Source organism: Silurus aristotelis (genome assembly GCF_946808225.1).
Source record: "Silurus aristotelis genome assembly, chromosome: 17".
Taxonomy (NCBI): domain Eukaryota; kingdom Metazoa; phylum Chordata; class Actinopteri; order Siluriformes; family Siluridae; genus Silurus; species Silurus aristotelis.
In genome coordinates, this window is record NC_139590.1 from 9,029,838 (window position 1) to 9,050,316 (window position 20,479).

Consider the following 20,479-nt stretch of genomic DNA (forward strand, 5'->3'; position numbering starts at 1 on the left):
TTTTCATATTCATCTATAATTTTTATTCCTTAAAATACATAATGAACACTTCCTGTTCACAAAGTCATAGTCTGAGCTTTATTCCTGAAAAACTGAACAGATTCCTGGAGATTCCAGATGCTGTCGCTTCATATGATCTCATCTCAGTAAAAGCAGAAAAGGCAGAAGAGTAAGTTGTAAAAAAAAAAAAAAAAAGAAGAAGAATAAATAGGCCGGGAAAAAAAAAAATCAGGAATAGAATTAGAATGAAAACGAGGGCCGTTTTATTGATGGACAAAAAGCACTAGCACTACATAACAAAATATATCATATGTATAAACAAAGCAGCACAATTCCTCGAGCCAGTCAAAGCTTTATAAACATGAAATAACCACAGATTTGCTGCTACCTCCACATACACACAACGTCAGGCATAAGGGGCACAAGCACATCAGTGACTACATGTAAAATCGTTCTGGGTGGAGGGCTGATCTCATGCAGACGAGCACAACGTCATTCTCTCTCATCATGTAATGAAGGCGAGCGGTTCATTTGAGGAATACGATGATTACATGGCGTTAATTTGAAATTGGGGATAGAGGTGGTTCATGCCGGGCTTCAACACTTTCTCAGTAAGGAAGCTACAAACAGAGAAAGACATTCCTCTCCAGAACCATTAGACTATTCTTTTATTTAGAAGCCTATTTGAGAATATGAATAAATGAGGATACACAGTGGTGGAAGGCAGAAATTATGAATCTCTAGACAGAAGGAAAGAGAAAAAGGGGAACATGGTGTTTTATGTTTTTCGTCACTAGTGAAGAAGAACTTCTATGTGCCCTAGCTGGGGGAGAGGGCAGGGCTCGGCTCGGCGCTGATGTTCACCAAATATTCACTGGATTTAAGACTGGCTAGAGACTTGCAGCTTGGCGAAGAGGCCAGAGACCCACACAGGCCCAGCATAGACGGAGTAGTGTCTTTCACTGTGGGGAGAAAAAAAAGAAAAAAACAAGCATAATCACATGCGAGAAACCAGGATTCTTCTCCCACAGTGGAATTGGCAGACCTGCAGTGTGTCACCCACTTGCAGGTCCTCTAAGATTTGTCTGTTAGGTCATCATTTTATATATATATATATATATATATATATATATATATATATATATATATATATATATAGAGAGAGAGAGAGAGAGAGAGAGAGAGAGAGAGAGAGAGAGAGAGAGAGAGAGAGAGAAAGAGAGTTAGAGAGAGAGAGAGAGAGAGAGAGAGAGAGAGAGAGAGAGAGAGAGAGAGAGAGAGAGAGAGAGACTCTGTTTGTGTTTTCTTGTGTTTACCTCCAGCACACCATTCAGTGTCACCATTATGTTTCCCATCTGTCTTTAGAGACTCTTTTGAGTTCAGACTGGCTTCACCAGAGAGGCTCAAACTGTGAAAACTTCTCCTAAACAATGGCAATTTGAGGACAGAAAGCACAACATATATCTCATAAATACATAACTTGACTGCATTTACACTAGCCCAATTCACAGTTATACACTCACCGACGGAATAACTTTACGTCCCGTTGGTTGTTTGTAGCTCGTGTAGACGGCCACTGGTTAACCAAGGAGACTGAGAGGTCTTTTGACAAATGGGCCGGTTCGCATGGAATAACACCAGTCCTTCAAGACGTACAACAACAAATAGAACGAAAGAAAATAATACAGACAAAAAAGGGACAGAAAGAGAAGAGGATCAGATGACTGAGGAGGTAGGAGTAGGCATGCATAAAATTCCATTCGTCAGTAAGCAATGGTGCATTTGTTTTTTAATTTTACGCCACTGGAGGCGTTTCTGTACGAGATCTGTGTGTGCGCATCTGTATAGTACAGCCGAGTGCAAATATATGTACACCCTTAGGGCAATGCAATGTAATTTAAAGCAAGACGTTTGGTACGTGTGGCATTTTGCCTTTCTCAGTTGTAATATTTGCCCCATATTTTTTGTTGACATTTTTGTTGGAACTCTTCCAGTCAAATCAGGCCTGCAAAACAAAAGAAGGCCATGATGATGATTTTAGTTCATATTTTGCACTGTTGCCGTGCTGCTGCTGGATAAACCTTTCATTTTTAATTATATTGAAGTGGGGGTTTTTTTTAACCAAGAAAAAAAGAAACACACAAGGATGCACACTTTTGCACTCAACTGTAAGTATATTGCATATGTGTCTCTATGTACAGTTGTGCTTGTAGCTCCAGAATGATAGCCTCAAGCTCTTTCTTCTCCTGTTGGCTCTGCATTTGCAAATCCTCCAGTTTCGCATTCAGTCTCTTATTCTCTGTCTCTACATTCTTCAGCTGTGACTCTCGCAGTCGCACCAATTCTTCCAGATAACCCTATAAAATAGCCACAATACAAATTTCTATATTATCATATACAGTAGGTCATAGAAGGTCACAGTAGGTGTATAGCAATCAATAAGCCACATGACCAATCTATTTTAAAGCACTGATGCTACCCCAAATACATTCTAGATCAATCCTGCATAATTAAGCGTTCACCTTCTGGGCGTAGACAATCTTGAACCTTTGCTCCATCTTGCGACACCTGGCACTCCAGCTTTCCTCGTCGGTGACAAGAGGGATGTAGGGATGCTCAGCCACACTGTCTTCACTTGCACTGCTGTCCACGCTGCGTCGGTCCTCCTCGTCACTCAGGTAGTCATAACTACAAAGAGCAACATCATTACTATGGCAATCAGAGCTACACAACCATAGCAAAGGTATCAGCATGGATACAGAACAAACTATTTCAATGCAACTAGAAAATGTATTGAAAAGAGAAAAAAGGTATTTATATACTATATATTATATGCAGTTCATACAATTATTTGCTTAATAGCTACTGCATATCATATATCCACTGGGCATTGATTTGCTATTTATTTATTAGCCTCTCTGGTTTATTTGCATCGTGCTTCTATTTGCATCTTTTGAAAGATCTATCCTTTTACACTGTATGGACAAAAGTATTGGGACACCTGACTTCTCCAGCCATCAGAGGTGGCAAAAGTACACACATCCTTCTCTTATGTAGAAATACAGATACTTATGTTTGAAAATAGTCCGGTAAAAGTTTAAAGTACTGACTATACTTTTTAAATCAAGTTTAAGTAAAGAAGTTTGGGCTCTGACATGTTCTTAAGTAAAAAGTAGTCTTTACTACTAACTGTTTAAGTGTCATGCTGGTAACTGGACCTCACATCATATACATTTAATCGTGATTAATCGCATGATTGTCATGAGTTACTCACGATTAATTGCAACATTTCAATCTGTTCTAAATGCACCTTAAATTCTTTTTAATGCTCTAATCAACATGTTTATGGACACATATTGATGCTTTATGCAAATGTATGTTTATTATTAGTGAAACCAAACTCAACATAAAACATGAAGACAAAGTATTCTTGTAAAGGTTTTGCAGTAATTATGGTGTTATAAATAGTGTAAATCATCAGGACACCAAGTTAGAGTTTCTTCCATCATTTATTTCTCTTAAAATGTTCTGCTTAATGTTAAACTGATGCTGAACTCTATGTTGGTGCTAAGTAGATACCACCAACCGCAATGGTGGTTCTATTTTGAATAAGGCCATGGGTGAACACGCTATGACCAACGTCTCCCCCATTGATCAGTTTCAGCTTTGAAAAGCTTCTCTATGCTTCAGCCACTGTCACTGGATGAGTAAGAACATGCAGTATTCTTTCTCAAACTCTCAGAACCATACAACTGCTTGACTATTTGTAGCCATAAGATACATACAACATCTAGATCCTTATAATATATCTGTTGTAAATTAGCATTTAAGCTGCACTGGAGCCCTTACTGAACTCAGTTCAGGACATATTTAGTACAATCACAGAAAACCTTTATGACATTACCATAAGTAAAGGTGACCAAAATCAATAAGTGTTAGTTTAACTACAATCCAACTAGACTAGTTAGGTTGTATTTGTTTTGTTGCTACACACATTATGAAAAACTACATACTATAAATTATAATCTTATGCAGCTAAAATAAATATTGTTGCTCTATGCCTCAAAGCATAGAAGACAACAGCATAACCTCTGATATACAAAAAACTGTGAAATACAGTTATTAGCCTATTTCATTAAAAGCATTAGCTTATACTATCCTCACTGATGTGACGTCACTCCATGTCTTGTCACCCCACCCCTTTTTTTTTAGTGTATGAGTGAGGGAACTTCAGGAGTCCCGACCAGGATCATTGACCGTTATATGATATAATAATTGATGCAACCGATCGAAGGAGCGGTTAAAAAACAAAACTAAACTAAACAAACAAAAACTTATATTAATTTATTTCTATTTTTTGTGGACGCTGACTGAACCTCAGGCCTCCTCACTCTACATGAGTACTTGACTTATCTAACACCCTTTGTTGCTGAATGAGCACAAATCCCCACAAGCACACTCCAAAATCCCCAAATAGTAAAAGTTTTTATAACAGCAAATCGAGACTAAATGTGAAATGTGATGTTAAAAAAGTACATACACATTTTGTGGTCTGGTGTCCACAAGCTTTTGTCTAAATATTGTATCTATCCATCTGTTTTACTATTTGTCTATAAAAATAATAATAATAATAATAATAATAATAATAATAATAATAATAATAATAATAATAATAATAACAATAAAAGTGATTATTTTAAAAGTACAAACTCATTAAAATTATTGGATAAAAGTGAGCCACGTGACATGGTCTCAGTCAATCAAGAACATTTAAGAAAAAAGATGTTTTAAAATTTGTGTCTCAGAACATTTTTAGTTAGGTATTTAACAAAATCTTCAAACCAATCTGCATTTAGAGCTACCGTATTTTTTTCGGACTATAAGCCGCTACTTTTTTCCCATGTTTTGAACCCCACGGCTTAAACAACGAAGCGGCTTATTTATGAATTTTTCCTGGGTTTTTCCCGGTTTCACAAACTTTATGCCAAAAAACTGAACCCCATAACATTAGACCAATGACATTTCTGAACGGAAACGAAAAAACGCACCTCACCTGTGTTCTGAGCTGCACGGCATCGGGAGAAAAAAAGTTTTTTTTTAAACGCACGACGATGCCAAAAGATAAACTCCCGAGAGAAATAGTTGTGAAAGAAGGGAAGAAGACAGTGAACAATGACTTTCTTGGTAGGCTACTGTTTAGATACAAGCCGTTGTAACGCGTTGTGTCTGGGTTAAGGGAGAGCTCGCTAACTCCAGTTGCAACAGAAATCATATAAGCACAGACAGGTTTCCAAAACTCGTGCTTTTTTATTTTTCTTGGCAACAGCGTTACAGGTTAGTCAAAGAAACTTAGAAATGAGCATCAGAAAATAATAAGGACATAATCCTCGGTCTTGCACACACGCAGTAATACCGGAAATGCAGTGCCAGGCTATTTCCAAAATACTGCTATGCTCCTAAAGGAAACACCGTGTGTAACATGTCTATTTTTAAAGCCTGTGTAAAGTTCGTTAGTTTCAGTGTAGACACCTGCGGCTTATAGACAGGTGCGGCTTATTTATGTTCAAAATAAAAAGAAAATTCTATATTTTTGCTACAGTGGATCTGCAGACACTCATTCACCCCAAGGTACATTTTCTCTACTCTAAGTTACATAATATCATTAAGGCCTGTGTTTTCACCTATTAATGAACGATATCAAGTGCTGGAAGGTACTTCTGCATACCAGGTCTTGCTGGTTCACACAGTATTAGAAAAGAAGGTCCAGGTTGTCCAAATGATCCACAATGTGACTTACTGTGTTAGTGTTTATAAGCCAAACTAATAAGTTTTTAGGATGTTTTGTAGTGAGAACTGCTCTTATAGTTTATAATAACAGTTTTTAAATATTTCCTAGCTAGCAACAATAGGGCAATATATAAGACATCAACATATAAGCTACAAGGTGGTCTCAAAAAGTTTCAATACTAGTTTTGACACACCAACAGATGACAGCACAAGGCTGCACGCACAGTCACCGTAAGCACCAATCTTCAATGCGGCCATTGTCGTGTGTTATACAGAACAGTCTTGGCAGGCCTCACATGTGCCATGTTGCTGCCAAGCTCGTCCCTACTCTGCTAACCCAGGATCAGAAGGAACACCACATCAAAGTCTGCCAAGAACTCCATCAGCGTGCTGTGTACAACACATCCTTCATGTGGAGGATCATTACTGATGATGAAACGTAGGTGTACGGGTACCGATCGAAAAAGAAGGGGTCTATTGCACGCTAGTCTCAAAACTTTTTGATTTCACTTGCATAAGCTTGCACACCGGTTTCACTAGACTCAGAATAATAAAATCTGACAGTTTTCTCACCTCTGGGTAAATTTAAGGTATGGTGTGTAATCAATCACAGCGGGTGTCTTCCCATCCAATACCTCTCCTTTTAAACAGAAACTGAAATGGAGTGACACATGGAATATATATTAACAGGACATGTAAAATACTTCATACTAGTCTCTGAAACAATTTTAGAGTGATTTAAAAGTATTTCAAAGTGTATTATAGTGAATGGTAATGCAGAAAGGCATGATCGCAAAGGAAATGCATGGCTTCTTATTGATTGATTTTCACCTAAAGTCAATAGCACTAAGTCCAATCAGCATCCCTGTGAGGACTGTAGCTTCCTCTCTCAGCATGATGGCACCATCATCATAAAACTTCCTGCACAAACAAAGTAATGTATTTGTTAAACACTCATAGCTTGTTAACATAGCCAAAGTTCCAAAATAATGTACTAGCCATAAATCTATATATCATTCGATGTACATTTTTCATATAGAGTAAGTTTTGGAAAATCTAACCTTGTGGTCCGAGTATCTCTTAAAGCCGTGGCAACATATTCTGACAAACGCTTCTCCATGAGGGCCATCCGAATCCATGCCCTGCCCTACAGAAGTAATCAAAAGGATTATTGAGGATAAATTAAAAAGTGGCTCCACTGTACATTTAGTACTCAATTATACAATGGTTATTGTTCTTTTTTAATTTTGGGGGCTCAAAGCCCTTGAAGAACCAACATTCAGTTAAGGATAGGTATTTTAGCATAAGACTCTTGCCTTAGCTCGAGACGTGCTAATGTTTTCAATGTTCTCGATGCTGCTGATGCAGTTGTTGTGAACTTTACCACAGGCCAGGCGAACATAATCCCAGAAACTCCTCTGTCCATCTGAGCTGAACCAACCACCTGGACCTAATCAAACATAACATTTTTTTTAATGATTTTTAAGATAAAAAAAATAAATAAAAAAAACCTACTTACTTCGGCAACCAAAAGACAGCAGATGTTCACCTTTGAAGCGGTGGCTGAGTATATGCTCCAAGATTGCAGCAAAGTTAACAAACTCTTCCGATGAGTCATCAATGGGCTCAGCTGTATACTTCTCCAATAGAGTCTTTACTGAAAACCTAAATTAAACAGGGAGAGAAAGAGGAAAATGTGTAAAATATTGTATTACTGCACATTACATTGAATAGATACACAAAGAGATGCTGTAGAATTGTGTTGACACACACACATAGGCTTCAGTTCTCCAATCTAACTGAAGGACTAGAAGCTTTGGGAATGGTGCCATGGCAGGCAACTGAGGTCACCCTTAATTGTCCTGTGTACTAAACAATGCACCTCTTCAAATGGCCTGCCTGTATTAGCAGGATAGCGATCACAATCAGAGTCCTTGTAGCCCTACCCAATCATGCATTGCTATTGTTGGCATGAGGACCTTTGTCCAGTTGCCTGTTTTTTCCCTTTCTTTATAAGATCAGCTTCACGGTCTGAAAGTGACAGAATACCCTAAACAAACACCCACACACTCTACATCTCTCCACCCACTCATTGAAAAAGCGATGGCCTGATCTATTTATTGCTGCCTTCAGCAGGAGCCCAGCAGCTCTGGATCTCCTCAGTCTCACAAGGTTTTATACCACAGGAAAACCTGTAGGGTTCTGGCATGCAGAGACTGCACTAATCCACTCCTACACAACCAAAGTGGAGAAGAAAGAGAGAGACTGAGGCAGGGCTGGCAGCATCTCTGAAACCAGCACAATTCATGTCTTCATGGGGAACACCAGCATCACCGAAGGCAAGACAGCCCTGTCTTTGGGTGGTTCCTCTATAGCACGTGGCAAAACCTCCATCACCATGGGCAAGTCTATGATCACCCGCGGTGTGACCACTACCTCCATGGGGGACTCCACTATCACACGAGGCAAGACTACCATCTCCCTAGGCAGAGCAAGCTTCAGCAGAGGCAAAACCACAACCTCTTTTGGAAAGGCTCTGCTGTCCAAACGCCGAACCACTTAAATGGCAAAAAGCTCCACAACTGCTGTAATGAAGAGCAAGTTTTCAAAAGCGAGGGGGACAGTTGAGGATAGTGAAGCAACAGAAATCCAGGAAGGAGCAACTGGAAACAAATCAGGGGAAAAGGCATCCATTTTGTTGAGAAAAACTTCCTTCATAAAAGGGAAGATGAAACTGCTGAGAAGCAAGAACGCCATCTCATGGGGACGAACTGCTGTCTCGAGAAGCAAGACCAATTTGAAGAGGGGAGAGACAGCATTTACGGTGGGTACAACCACAATTACACATGGGGAGACCACTAGTTCCTTAAGCAAGGCCGTTTTAAGTCGAGGAAAGAAGTCTGTAACTGTAGTAAAAACATACCTCAAAAGAGGCAAAGAAACTCAATGGAACGTCTACTGGGATTTACATCTTTGACTGAAACACATTTTTCAAATAAGACTTCGGAATGAAAGAACGTTCACGCAAGTTAGTTGATATGTAAGAGCAAGTGTATTTCCTGTCTGATCAGATGGTATAGAATAAGTTGTTATTGAATCTTAAATCAGGTTGAAGTCTTGTATGAAATGTTTGTTCCTGAGGTGGAATATGGTTGAAAAGTCTGAACTGATTTAAAAATAACATTCATTTTATGTGATAATGGGAATCAGCAAAAAAAAAACTGATTCTAAGGTCATGAGTGTAAAGTGTGTTTGAAGCAAGTGTTTGAATGCTTGGTGGGCTGGCAGGATTCCAGTAGGAAACAGCTGGTGTGGTGTAATGTGTGTACACGAAAGAAGTCATGTGTTTGAGGAGAACCAATAATGCAACATTCTGTTTTAAGAGACTGTCTTCTATATTACAATAGCAAAAAGACTTAATCAACACAGAAAGTATTTGATACTATTCATATATCGCAACATCTGCTATGTTCATGTAAACAAACTAATGTTAAATTCAGCTAGAGTAACCTTTAATAAACTGTAATTTAAAATAGCTGAAAACTTTGTTTCTTCCTTTTTGCTCCTCAGTAGAGGGAATCACTTATTAGAAATCCCTGTATCAGAAGACTACAGCTTTATCTAAGGAGCTTACTTTTGTGAAAACAAACAAAAAACAACCCAAGACTGAAGACTTGATAACACCAAAATGTGATTGTGTTTTAAACAATGTTTTTAAATCTATCAGATCGGTCACTCAAAAGTTGTTCTTTCTGCTAGCTGTCAATCGAAAGACAAACCATAGACTATTTATAGGCTAATTTTCATACCTGTTCCCACAAGTTGTACCCATGTACAGTAATACCAGAGACAACATTAGAGAACAGTTCTACCACAAAACAATGCCAAGGATGCTTAGTGATGTCATCATCGATTGTATCTCCCAACAATGTGTCCTTCAGTTTGGTCCACGGCCTCGCATTGCCAGCGGTACAATGGAATCCACTGTGCTACTGGCCCCCCAGATACGGCTGCGGCCTCCTACAGCAGTTTTATCCATTCACTTCATACAGGGGAGGTATGTGGCCTTCTGGAGCCCACGCCGTCCTTCTCAACAACGGCTTTTTGCTGCTCCATGGGGGTTGTACCGAATGCGCTTAGCATTCTGGTCCCATCCCAGCACTTGCTGCGTGGATCCGTCACACCCTGCCAGGCATTGTCTGTGCGAGTGTGCTGCTACAAGGATATGTGATGAGCCATTACATCTTCATCCTGTGAAACCAAAGAAGCAAAAAAAAAACCTTCTCCAGGGTGAAGAAACAAGATTTAACACCAGCGTGCTCAACGTTTCCCAGGCTGGCTGCTGTGGGAGGAGATCCCCTGCTTCTCCTCCTCTGCCACGAATTGCTTCTCCTCCACTATGGGTAACACCAGCTTCACAGAGGGCAGGACAGCCCTCAATCTGGGAAACACATCCATCAAGAGGGAGAGAAGCAAGATTTTGATGGGCAACAGCTCAATCTCGCGTGGAAAGAGCACCACTTCCCTGGGCTCCTCAACCATTACTAGTGGCAAGACCAAGATCTCCCTGGGTAGTGCTTCTTTCAGCAGAGGCACCAAGACCACATCCTTCCGAAAGGCATTCTTGCCCAAAAGGAAGACCCTTTAACAGTGATTGGAGCCAAATTTATTGGTCAAGGGTGTGTGGGGAGGGTGTGGGGTGCCAGGAAAGTGGAGGGAAGTTTTCTACAGTGTATTAAATAAAGAAAATATCAAAGAGAACTGAAGCCAAAGCATCATCACAACGGAATTCTAAGAGGGTTACTTTGGGCATCAGGCGTTTTTGTTTTGTTTTTGTTTTTACAACACCCAGAAACTTTGGGATTGAATTTGACATCAAGGTTTCTTCTGTTCCAGCAACTGCTTTGGATTAAGTCAAAGATGCAGGTTAGTGAGTCAAGATGCTAGTGGGTCCCAGTATAACCTGTTATGTTCTCCAACCTGTTTGGGGCAAATTATATGCAATATTTAACTATGCTGCTTGCAGTTTTCTGGGGTTCAGATGCTCTTTTAGCTTACAGTAATAAGTAATATGTAAATATGATCTCAATAAACCAAATGAATCAAGTGTCAGGGGATATGGGGGACTATAAAGTATTTGAGTGTTTGAGTGGAAACCTGGCATAATCAGAGTTTTGGACAAAGGACAAACCAAAGGCACAAAAATATTAGTAAAAGCAAACATTTGTTCCTTAAATAAGAAGGAAGAATAGAACTGTAAATCAAACTAAATATACATTCTGAAAAGAGGCATCATAATTGCAAGTAGTTGTCTAGAAACCAGTGATATGTTGCATATTGTGTAGTCATCTGCAGTGATGACAAGATTTATCAAAGCATGAATTTCATTATTCGCATATAAATGCATGTAAATCAAGAAGGCGTAAATATGTAGGGCTTCAAACAAGTGTGGGCAAGTGCATGGCTAAATCTTTGTCTTCCAGAAGACAAGCTAGCTGAAGAAAAAACTTGCATGCCTCAAATGCTAATTGGTGAATAGCAGCAAGATGCTCTTGGTACGATTTGACACTGACAAACAAATGTACAGCCACAACAAATGGCTTTTGTGCCTTTGCTCACCCCCACCATGGTAGCATGCCAAAGGGAAAGCCATGCTGTGCCCCTTTGGAAGAGTCCATCAGAAGGGCAGTTTATGGCAGTTAAATGCACTTTAAACTGTTTTCGACATGTTTGCTGTATTAGTACAAAAGTGATGATTCTCAGTCTAGACATACTGCCTTTATGTTTCTATTCCACATTCTCTTTTTCTCCAATAGCTCACTCTAACTCCTAATTTTTCTCTCCTCCATTGCAATCATCTCATCACCCATCATATGTTCTTCCGCTATCTATTACTCAATTGATATTTCTAACACGTTTCTTTTTTTCCTCCCCTCCCTGTCCCTATCTCTCTATGTGCCTCTCTTCCCCAGTACTTGCAGGATCAGCTGACTTTTTGGAGTGCCATCATTCTTGAAGCTCAACAGCAAACCTAAGATCAACATTTTAAACTTTTCTCAAAAAACCTTTGGCATTACGTGACAAGACCACACCAAATCAGAGATTTATAGTAATCTAAATTCAGTTGATTTTTTTTTTTCATAATAAAGCCCATAACATCCAATATTCAGTTTTGCGTCACATATGATGAAGTGAAATGTCTATAGCATGTGTTAAGTAAATGGTAAATGTATGTAAATTCTGAGGGTTGACAGATGCCAAGATTGGACAGTGGACCTCATAATAAGTCCATAAAGGATTGATGAATGGTTCATATAAATATATGGGAATTTAGAAAGCAAGCAGTTATGGTAAATATAAATGTAAATGTAAGTACAGAGACTGAGAGCATTGAATCTTTACACAAAAAATTTATTTTGATCCACTCCATACTACAGTGTTATTTCCTTTGTTTGGCCTAGCCTATATTGCTATTATAATTACTGTATTTACATAATTACAAACTTAAATTCATTCTGCAATCATTAAAGTGAGACGGAAATGTGTATTATAATAAATCTTGCCTGATAAGTTTTTTCTAAAATAAAAGTGAGAAGAGCAGGAGCAGGAGCAGGAAAAAAATCACAGCACTGAAGTGCCTTTTCTTTCTCTAAAGGGCACTCCAGATAACAAGTGGCTCACCTTAAAATACAGCGTTACCTCATGTTTTATACCTTTTGTTCATTTCTTTCTTTTAAGCTGTCCTTATCACCCTGACGATGAGAGAATGAACTCAAGAAAGCAACAAGAAATGAATTAAAAAATATATATATTAATGTTAAAATTGTATTTTTTCTTAGGTTGAACATGCTGCCACCATCAACTTCCCTAAGCATCTGCCACGAGAATTAGCCTTCTATACGAAACAAATTATTGCTTTTCCCTCTATTCGACAGTCTGCACTTCTGCCTAGTTTCCACAACAGCCTTTGTCCTTTTACGCATCTTTACACAATGTTTTAAACAAGGGCCGTTGTTCCCTGAACTTATACTCTTTATTTGCATCTCCAGGAATCAGTGAATTCAGGGAAGAGACTTATTTTATGCTCATTAAAATGTTTGCTTTACATTTTCGCTGAAATCGTGTCATCAAAATTTGCATTCAGCCCTCAAACATGTGGAGACTTACCTTAAACAGAGACTTTCTTCAGACCTGCTGGAACTCTGACCTCTCAACTTTGACCTGGAGCAGAAGTCATCATGCCCCATGCAAATGCAAACCCCCCCTCCCTTCATCACCCTTTGACGATGATGATACCATTTACTTCTGTCTTACTGTCCTTATGTTGTGTTTTATATGACTGTATCTAGACCATAATAAGCCAACGTGTAAACAGCCACACATGCTGAGACAGGATCAGCACCCTCACACTCTATATAACTTTGGGAAATGAAAGCCAAAAACTGATCCCATTTAGCAGTTTCTTAATGTCCGTACCAGACGTATGCACCTCTGTAGAATGAGCTGTAAAGCACAGATACAGATGAAATACCCTAAAAATACTTGTTTTATTTTGAAAAAAAAAGGTAATTGTGAACTGTGTTACCATGTAAAACTGTGTGTAGTGTGGATTGTGTCTGTGAAATGTGTGAACGGTGAAAAGGTAAAAAAAAACTACATCATAACTAATGCTTTAGACATTAATGCTGATCCACCACATATGAAACAGGTTGGGTTAGAACAAGCTGAGTCTTACTGTAAAACCAACTGTGTTTTTAAAGTCAAATGGGCTGTCATGTGTAGTCAAGCCTGTTCAGATAGTGGTGCTAAGAAACTTGTCCCAGATACAGAATGATTGGACTATTCTAAAATTGCCATCCTATAAAACACAGCCTCGCAATCGTGGTCTATGGAAAACTCCATGTCTTTCACATTTTTGAGTTTTCCCTGATCCCAATACATCTGATTCAGCTAGTCAGCTAAAAAAGAGCTTTACGTTGACATGGGTAAACAGGGAAAGCATAAAAATTGTGGAAGACAAGTAGTGCAGGATTGTAACTAGTTGGTTCTCTAGATAGCAGTATCATGCTGCCCCCTAGAGGACAATAAAATCGACTTTTGAGGCATTAATCCACTGCTGATTTCTCATATCAGAGGAACCTCCCCAAAATGAGCAACCTTTTGATCAATACAAATTAATAGGCATTTCAATTCAGTACACAGCCTGGCACCTTAGAATTAAGGGACATGGACAACCAAGCTGAAATCCAGGCCGAGAAACACAGTAGGTTTTAGATATATCACTTTTTAAGTCCTTAGAAACTAATTTATATAGCTACCCTAAAAGGTAATATTCATTTACTGTTGCAATGTCTATTCTATCAACTATTAACTCAATTTCAGGGTTTAACCATTTTTTTTTTTTTTTTTTTTATAATTCTATTCAAGTCCTTGTCTTGTGTAGCTTGTCTTTAAATGTCTGAAATTATATTGGTCTTCATGTGGTCGAGTGAGGGTTCTGGAGGAAAAATGACCACTGTCTTTGTCGATGAAAACTGTCTTTGTGTTTTCTGAAATTCCATTATTGAAGACCACCCCCAGCCCCCTCTCTCTTTCTCTCTCTCTCTCTCTCTCTCTCTCTCTATCTCTCTCTCTCTCTCTCTCTCTCTCTCTCTCTCTCTCTTGCTGTGTTAGCATGTTATCTGTCTAACCAGTGTTCAATAGATACCTGAAAAGGAAGGTTCTGACTGTAATGTTTGTTTATTAAACAGTTGCTGACATTTGCCTGTCTTTTTTTTTATAAACTTTTTTCAAATTTGGGAAACAACTATATTACACAGAGTACCAAAGAACGCTTATCTGGCTATATTAAGTAAGGTTAATGCTTTTAACAGCACCAAAGAAACCTAAAATAACTACTCCTTTATATACCATGACAGCATGGTGTGTGTTTAGATAATTAGAAAGAGCCTAGGTGCACAGAATAATAGCTTCATATCAATAAGCTAGCATATCAATGAGACTGTTTGACCATTAGACCCTGAGTCCTATAAGTGTTAATTCAGAGGCTGTAGAGGTTTGAAACCTGACTTAGGGTGTCTAAGAAATATTCATCACCCCCTGATCACACTGAACAAACTTAAAGGATTATTAAATTAAAATAATATTATATAGGACAGAAAAATATGCTGTGCAGGGACATGTTTGGAAATATGGACCTCCTTGCACTATGCATTTCAAGTTGTCCTCATGTACAGCTCCACCTGTAGAGTCTTTGTTAGCACTGACTAACACGCTGTAAGCAAAAATGCTCTAACCTTCATCTAGTACACTTCTTTCTTTTTTTTTCTTTTTTATTTTATCTTAGTGGACCCTGTAAAGCTCAGAAGGGTCCCCTTTCCAGAAATATCCAAGCAAAAAGCAGAAACCTTTACCTATTCAAAGAATTTGTCAGTTATCACTAAGTTTGTGGTCCCGCAGACAAACATTTAATTCCACGGGATATAAATATGAACCCCAGATGATTCATCCACAACTTAACTACGCTACATGGGTATTTTTTTTTTTACTTTATTATTAATAAAGTCTTGTTCAGAATGTACTGAAATTATAGCTACAACTATTCAACTTTTTTGTAACTAAAAAGGGCCCCTTTTTTGTTGTAATATAAGTACATTTGTGAGGAATGACAGACTGTGAAGGAGGTAAACATCTTTCACTTTTTTAAAGCTTGAAACAAACAGGATCACCTATAGGTTTTTGATTACTCCAGTAACTGCACTTTCATTGTTCTTGTCATTATTATGCACTTAACAGTTTCTATATAACTAAACATGATCATTTGGGGACTATATATTGCATATATATTCAGCATGCTTGCACTTGGTATCAATGGACAGAGTGGAAACGAAGACAAAAAGACAAGCCTATAACATCAACTCAACATCAGCTGCTGCTAAACTGGGTTTGCTAGAAGTTTTTCCCATTCTCCATTAGATTACATTTCCACTACCAAAACATTTCAGATAATCATACAGCAAATGCCTAACCACTGCTATATTAATTGTAGTACATTATAATGTTTGGTACATGGATATCATTCAAATCTTTGTTAATTACTAATGATTTTTTTTATTCAGGGTTATGTGTAGTCGCAGAAAATAATTCCTTCTTGCTTTCTGAGTTTTCCTAAAAACCAGGAATGTTTTTTTTATTAACTATTATAATTTTAAATTGGGACCAAATTTTTTTTCTCCATTGTATTTCACATTTAGCAGCAGAATAAATGACACAAGACAAAGGCAAATAACAGAGCAGTTGTCACAAGAGCTTATTAGAAGTTTTGAGCTGCTTGGGTGTGTCATGTTCAGATTCTTCCATGATCAGCTGGATCTTCAAGAAAACTAACATGTTGATATTTCAAATGATCTGCTTCGAAAATATCCACGATATAGCCACATTCTTCCTTAAAACTGAAAAAAAGACCAAAAAAATGTCACTCAATATATATAAATATACTATAAGGCACAACTAGTAAACCTGGAGGGAAACCCAACTGCCCTGAATGTACTGAACATGGTGACATGAAAATTGAAAGCACACAGACTTTCAAATGGTGCCTTTTTAGCAATTTGGTGAAATTTGTGGGTGGAAGACCGTCCCAAATCTAATCTGGTTTTGTAACATTAAATGGCTGCATCAATAAAAGATAAACATTTATTCCAGTTTAAAAATGTCAAGATATATAAATACACATAAATACATACATTAAAAAGGTCTGCATGTCCTGTTTACCATTAAAACACCTGCTAGTCACTGCTCAAAAATTGCATTGGCTTTCTCAGTTAGACAGAAGCAGAATTTCAGATTACAAGTCTTGATTTCATATCATCTTATTTTCAGTGCTTAGTTTTACAATTACAAGAATGTCAAAACCTACTATGATGCCCATATTTTTGTTCATCAATATAATTAGCTAGGATTGTTAGATTAAGATGTAGGTCCATGTGACCATCTAAAAATATTTATCCATGATAGGATCAGTATCATTAAATCATTTTTTTTTCCCTCAGAAAGTCAACCCTTTAGCAAGTTCTGTTCTCTGGTTTAGTGTTTCAGTCCCAGTCAGAGTTGCAGAGAATATGCATCATTAGAATACATCCAGGAGAGTGATTGAGTGGGTGAATAAATACATGAATGAATGAATGAATGAATGAATGAATGAATGAATGAATGAATGAATGAATGAATGAATGGATGAATAGGGTCCAGGGATAAGGTCTAGAGCTATCGAACCATAGACCAGGATGAGGGGATACTGAAGATGGATGAACGGTAGCTTCTGGTGGCACATGACTGTCCCACACTTTTGTACATTATTGTGGCAGGCTGGTGGTCTGTGTACTTCAGTACTTCCTTTACAGTCACACATCATTTCTGCCACATGGAAATCATTGATATAACAAAAAAGGCTTCATGATTCGTGTTTTGGTATGCCATCAGCTTAATCTTAACCACGTAATTACAGAGTGACCTTAGAGACAGTCCTCCATCTCCATCTCCATCGAAATAAACACAAACAGACACACAGACAGATTTATGGTTAATGGTTGGACCAATGAATGCAGTGTGGTGTCATAAGTATATGTTAGATGAGGTAATGATCATGCAGGCTCACATGAGGTCCTTCTAAAGATGTGATGTAAGATGATGATGACGATGATGGATGCACAGAAGATCAGCTGAAGGTGAATGCTTTATGGTACTCATATGGTATGCACTGATTTGCATTTTAAGCAAGATTTCTTGAGCGTTCACCTCCTTTAGTGATTTCCATCAACCTCCAAGCTCAGGAGTCCCACAGAGAATGGGCTTTATTGTACCATATAGCCTTTTTTAACCCCTGAGCCATAATAAATAAATACACAGTCACATATTACATCTATAAAGCGCAGGTGTGTCCATAACGCAGGCTACAGATGCCGCACAAATGACGGTCAGTCAAATCGCTTATTCATGCAGCACTGCCCCTTAGGCTCCTCATGAAGATGGAGATGCAGAGAGACGCGGAGGACACGGAGCCGAACATGGATGTTGGCTTGAAAAAACCCCACATAAACCCGAACCCTTACCTGCAGACAGTAATGAGGTTCTTGCGCTCCACCGCCACGTTTCTGTTCGACGCTTTTTTCGACGTTAGACCCATAGCCATCGCGGTGTGCACGCAAGCCGCTTCCATCCGATGGAGCCTTAACGCTTCGAGCCGTGAGCCTCCAACCCCTCCCTTTGGACCAAAACACACCAAACACACGTTTCACACGCCTCCTATCCCCCTAAACACCACAGCATATTTCTGAACTTGTCCTTAGATTTACTGCAACCATGCACATACCTGCAGTAATGACAACACCTGGCACATCTGCATCAAATATAATCTCATTCTCTTTTCCCAAACACAAACAAGTTCGGCCTTTTTTGAGATATTTTATATTCATAATATTTTACATATTAATTCTTTTAAATAAACCACCTTGAGTTATGCATATAATTGCATCCAAAAGAAACCCTAATATATATATATATATATATATATATATATATATATATATATATATATATATATATATATATTTATTTATTTATTTACCCGCATATATATATATATACCCCTATACATACCATAACGGTGCACTTTATTCTCCCACCCGTTATTTGACTCGGGTTGCCACGCAGTGCTGAATTCAGCAAGAGAGACCGAATAGACAGCTTATATATCACCACTTAAATATCACCACTTGCAAATTGCATAATCTAATAAAAAACAATTTTGTGTTCATGCAATGCCCTGTAGCTTCTTTATGCTTCAAAGAAACAGACATTTCAAAACACCGAGTTGAATATCAAACTACGTCACAAATATAATCGTCACAAATATAATCTGCCTAGCAACAAGCAGCTGATTGGGTGTTAATTTAGTATAGATTTAAACCAAAAAATATTCTTTTTTTCATTTTGGTGCGTAATATATTTTTGTAAGTATTACAATGACAAGTATTAAATAAATTAATACGTATCAGCAAGATCACAGATCACAGATCCATCATTCATGAATTTTTGTGTAATTCACTATAGTTTTTATATTTGGATAATGAGGAAGCAGGTATGCCTGGATGATTTATTCATCACTGTTGAATAAATATCTTTAACCTGGAACCCAAAAACTAAATATTTACCCTATTCTCAATTTTAGGCTTTTATACACTATATAGACAATCCCTGGTGGTCTAGTGGTTAGGATGCGGCGCCCTGAACGCTCCCCGGTCAGGGAACCAACCCCAGCCACTCTCAGTGCCGGTCCCAAGCCCGGATAAATGGGGAGGGTTGCGTTAGGAAGGGCATCCAGCGTAAAAACATGTGCCAAATCAAACGTGCGGAGGATCCGCTGTGGCGACCCCTAATGGGAGAAGCTGAAAGAAAGTTTATACACTATATAGACAAATGTATTTGCGCACTGACTTTTCCAACCATCTGTGGTTCTTCTCCAAACTGTTACCACAAAGTTGGGGCACAAACAGGGGGGCAATGAATATAGCTGCATTACGTTTTCCTTTCAATTCAACTACGAGACCCAAACCTGTGCCAGCATGATAATGCCCCTGTACACAAAGCGAGCTCCATGAAAATATGGTTTGGAGTGAAAGATCTTGAGCGGCCTGCTATAAAGCTCTGAACTCAAACCTACTGAACACCTTTGGGATGAATTGGTATCCTGGCTGCACCCAAGGCCTCTTTAACTCTCCTACATCAGTACCTGACTTTACTTACACTATTGTGGATAAAAGAACACAAATCCCCACAAGCACACTCCAAAACTTAGTGGATCATCTTCCCATAAGAGTGGAGGTTATTTTAACAGCAAATGATCAATCTAAAACCATGCTGAGGAAGTAGCACAGTATAAAAAATACACAATGTGATTTTTTATTAAAAAAAATGGTGTTTTAAGTACTTAATGAAAATGTAATTTGTATACATTAATATTTAATACATTGAGCTATTATTTGAACAAAGTTTCTCGTTTTGGACACTTTAGTTGAAGGTTTAAAAACCTTTTGACTGGTTAATTATTTAGAATAATATTAACATTACAAAATATCAGGTTAAACACCAAATCACGTCACACACCAAAAATTTAATCTGCTGTCACACACACGTGATTGGTTGATATTTATTTTTTTTATCTTGCTTCATTTATGCCCTTCTTTTTTTATCAAGTTTTAAATTGTATTAAATTATATATTAGTATTATTATTTATAATTATTCTTAATTATAGTATATACTATTTAATTATATATATATATATATATATATATATATATATATATATATATATATATATATATATATATATATATATATATATATAGATGTTTTGTTTCATTTCCATTATTATAATGAAAATATTAGAGCTATAAAACGTGTAAAGAAAAATTTACATCCTCTGCATAAATTAGACTATTGCATTAAAATACCATCTCTGCTCATTAGCCAATCATGAGGCAGCAGTGAAATTAATAAAACTGCAGAAAAAGGTCGAGTTACAGTTAATGCTTTCATCAAACATCACCTTCAATTTGAGCCAGTCTGTCTGGCACCAGCAGCCATGCCAAAATCACCCCAGTCTGTTTGATATGAACATTAACTGAAGCTCTT

At 37.9% G+C, this 20,479-nt stretch overlaps 1 protein-coding gene and 1 long non-coding RNA gene across 3 annotated transcripts; one reads left to right on the plus strand and one right to left on the minus strand.

Moving 5' to 3' along the window:
- rundc3aa (RUN domain containing 3Aa) lies at window positions 1–18,694 on the minus strand. Of its 2 annotated transcripts, none has more exons than XM_083566351.1 (12): window positions 18,445–18,694; window positions 17,898–18,049; window positions 7,337–7,452; window positions 7,104–7,237; window positions 6,849–6,934; window positions 6,619–6,708; window positions 6,361–6,441; window positions 2,523–2,688; window positions 2,200–2,357; window positions 1,524–1,643; window positions 1,317–1,423; window positions 1–962 (listed from the first exon to the last, which is right to left on the minus strand). In XM_083566351.1, the coding sequence occupies exons 1-12, from the start codon at window positions 18,445–18,447 to the stop codon at window positions 820–822; spliced, it is 1,356 nt and encodes a 451-aa protein (XP_083422477.1). In that variant the 5' UTR covers window positions 18,448–18,694; the 3' UTR covers window positions 1–819. The 2 variants fall into 2 exon arrangements, with proteins under 2 accessions (XP_083422477.1, XP_083422476.1); XM_083566350.1 differs by having other exon boundaries at window positions 7,307–7,452; window positions 18,445–18,679.
- Window positions 9,729–14,546, plus strand: LOC310740026. The gene is made up of 2 exons (XR_014537539.1): window positions 9,729–10,713; window positions 12,627–14,546. It is a non-coding gene; the product is annotated as an uncharacterized lncRNA (long non-coding RNA).
- Window positions 18,695–20,479: the final 1,785 nt, after the last annotated feature.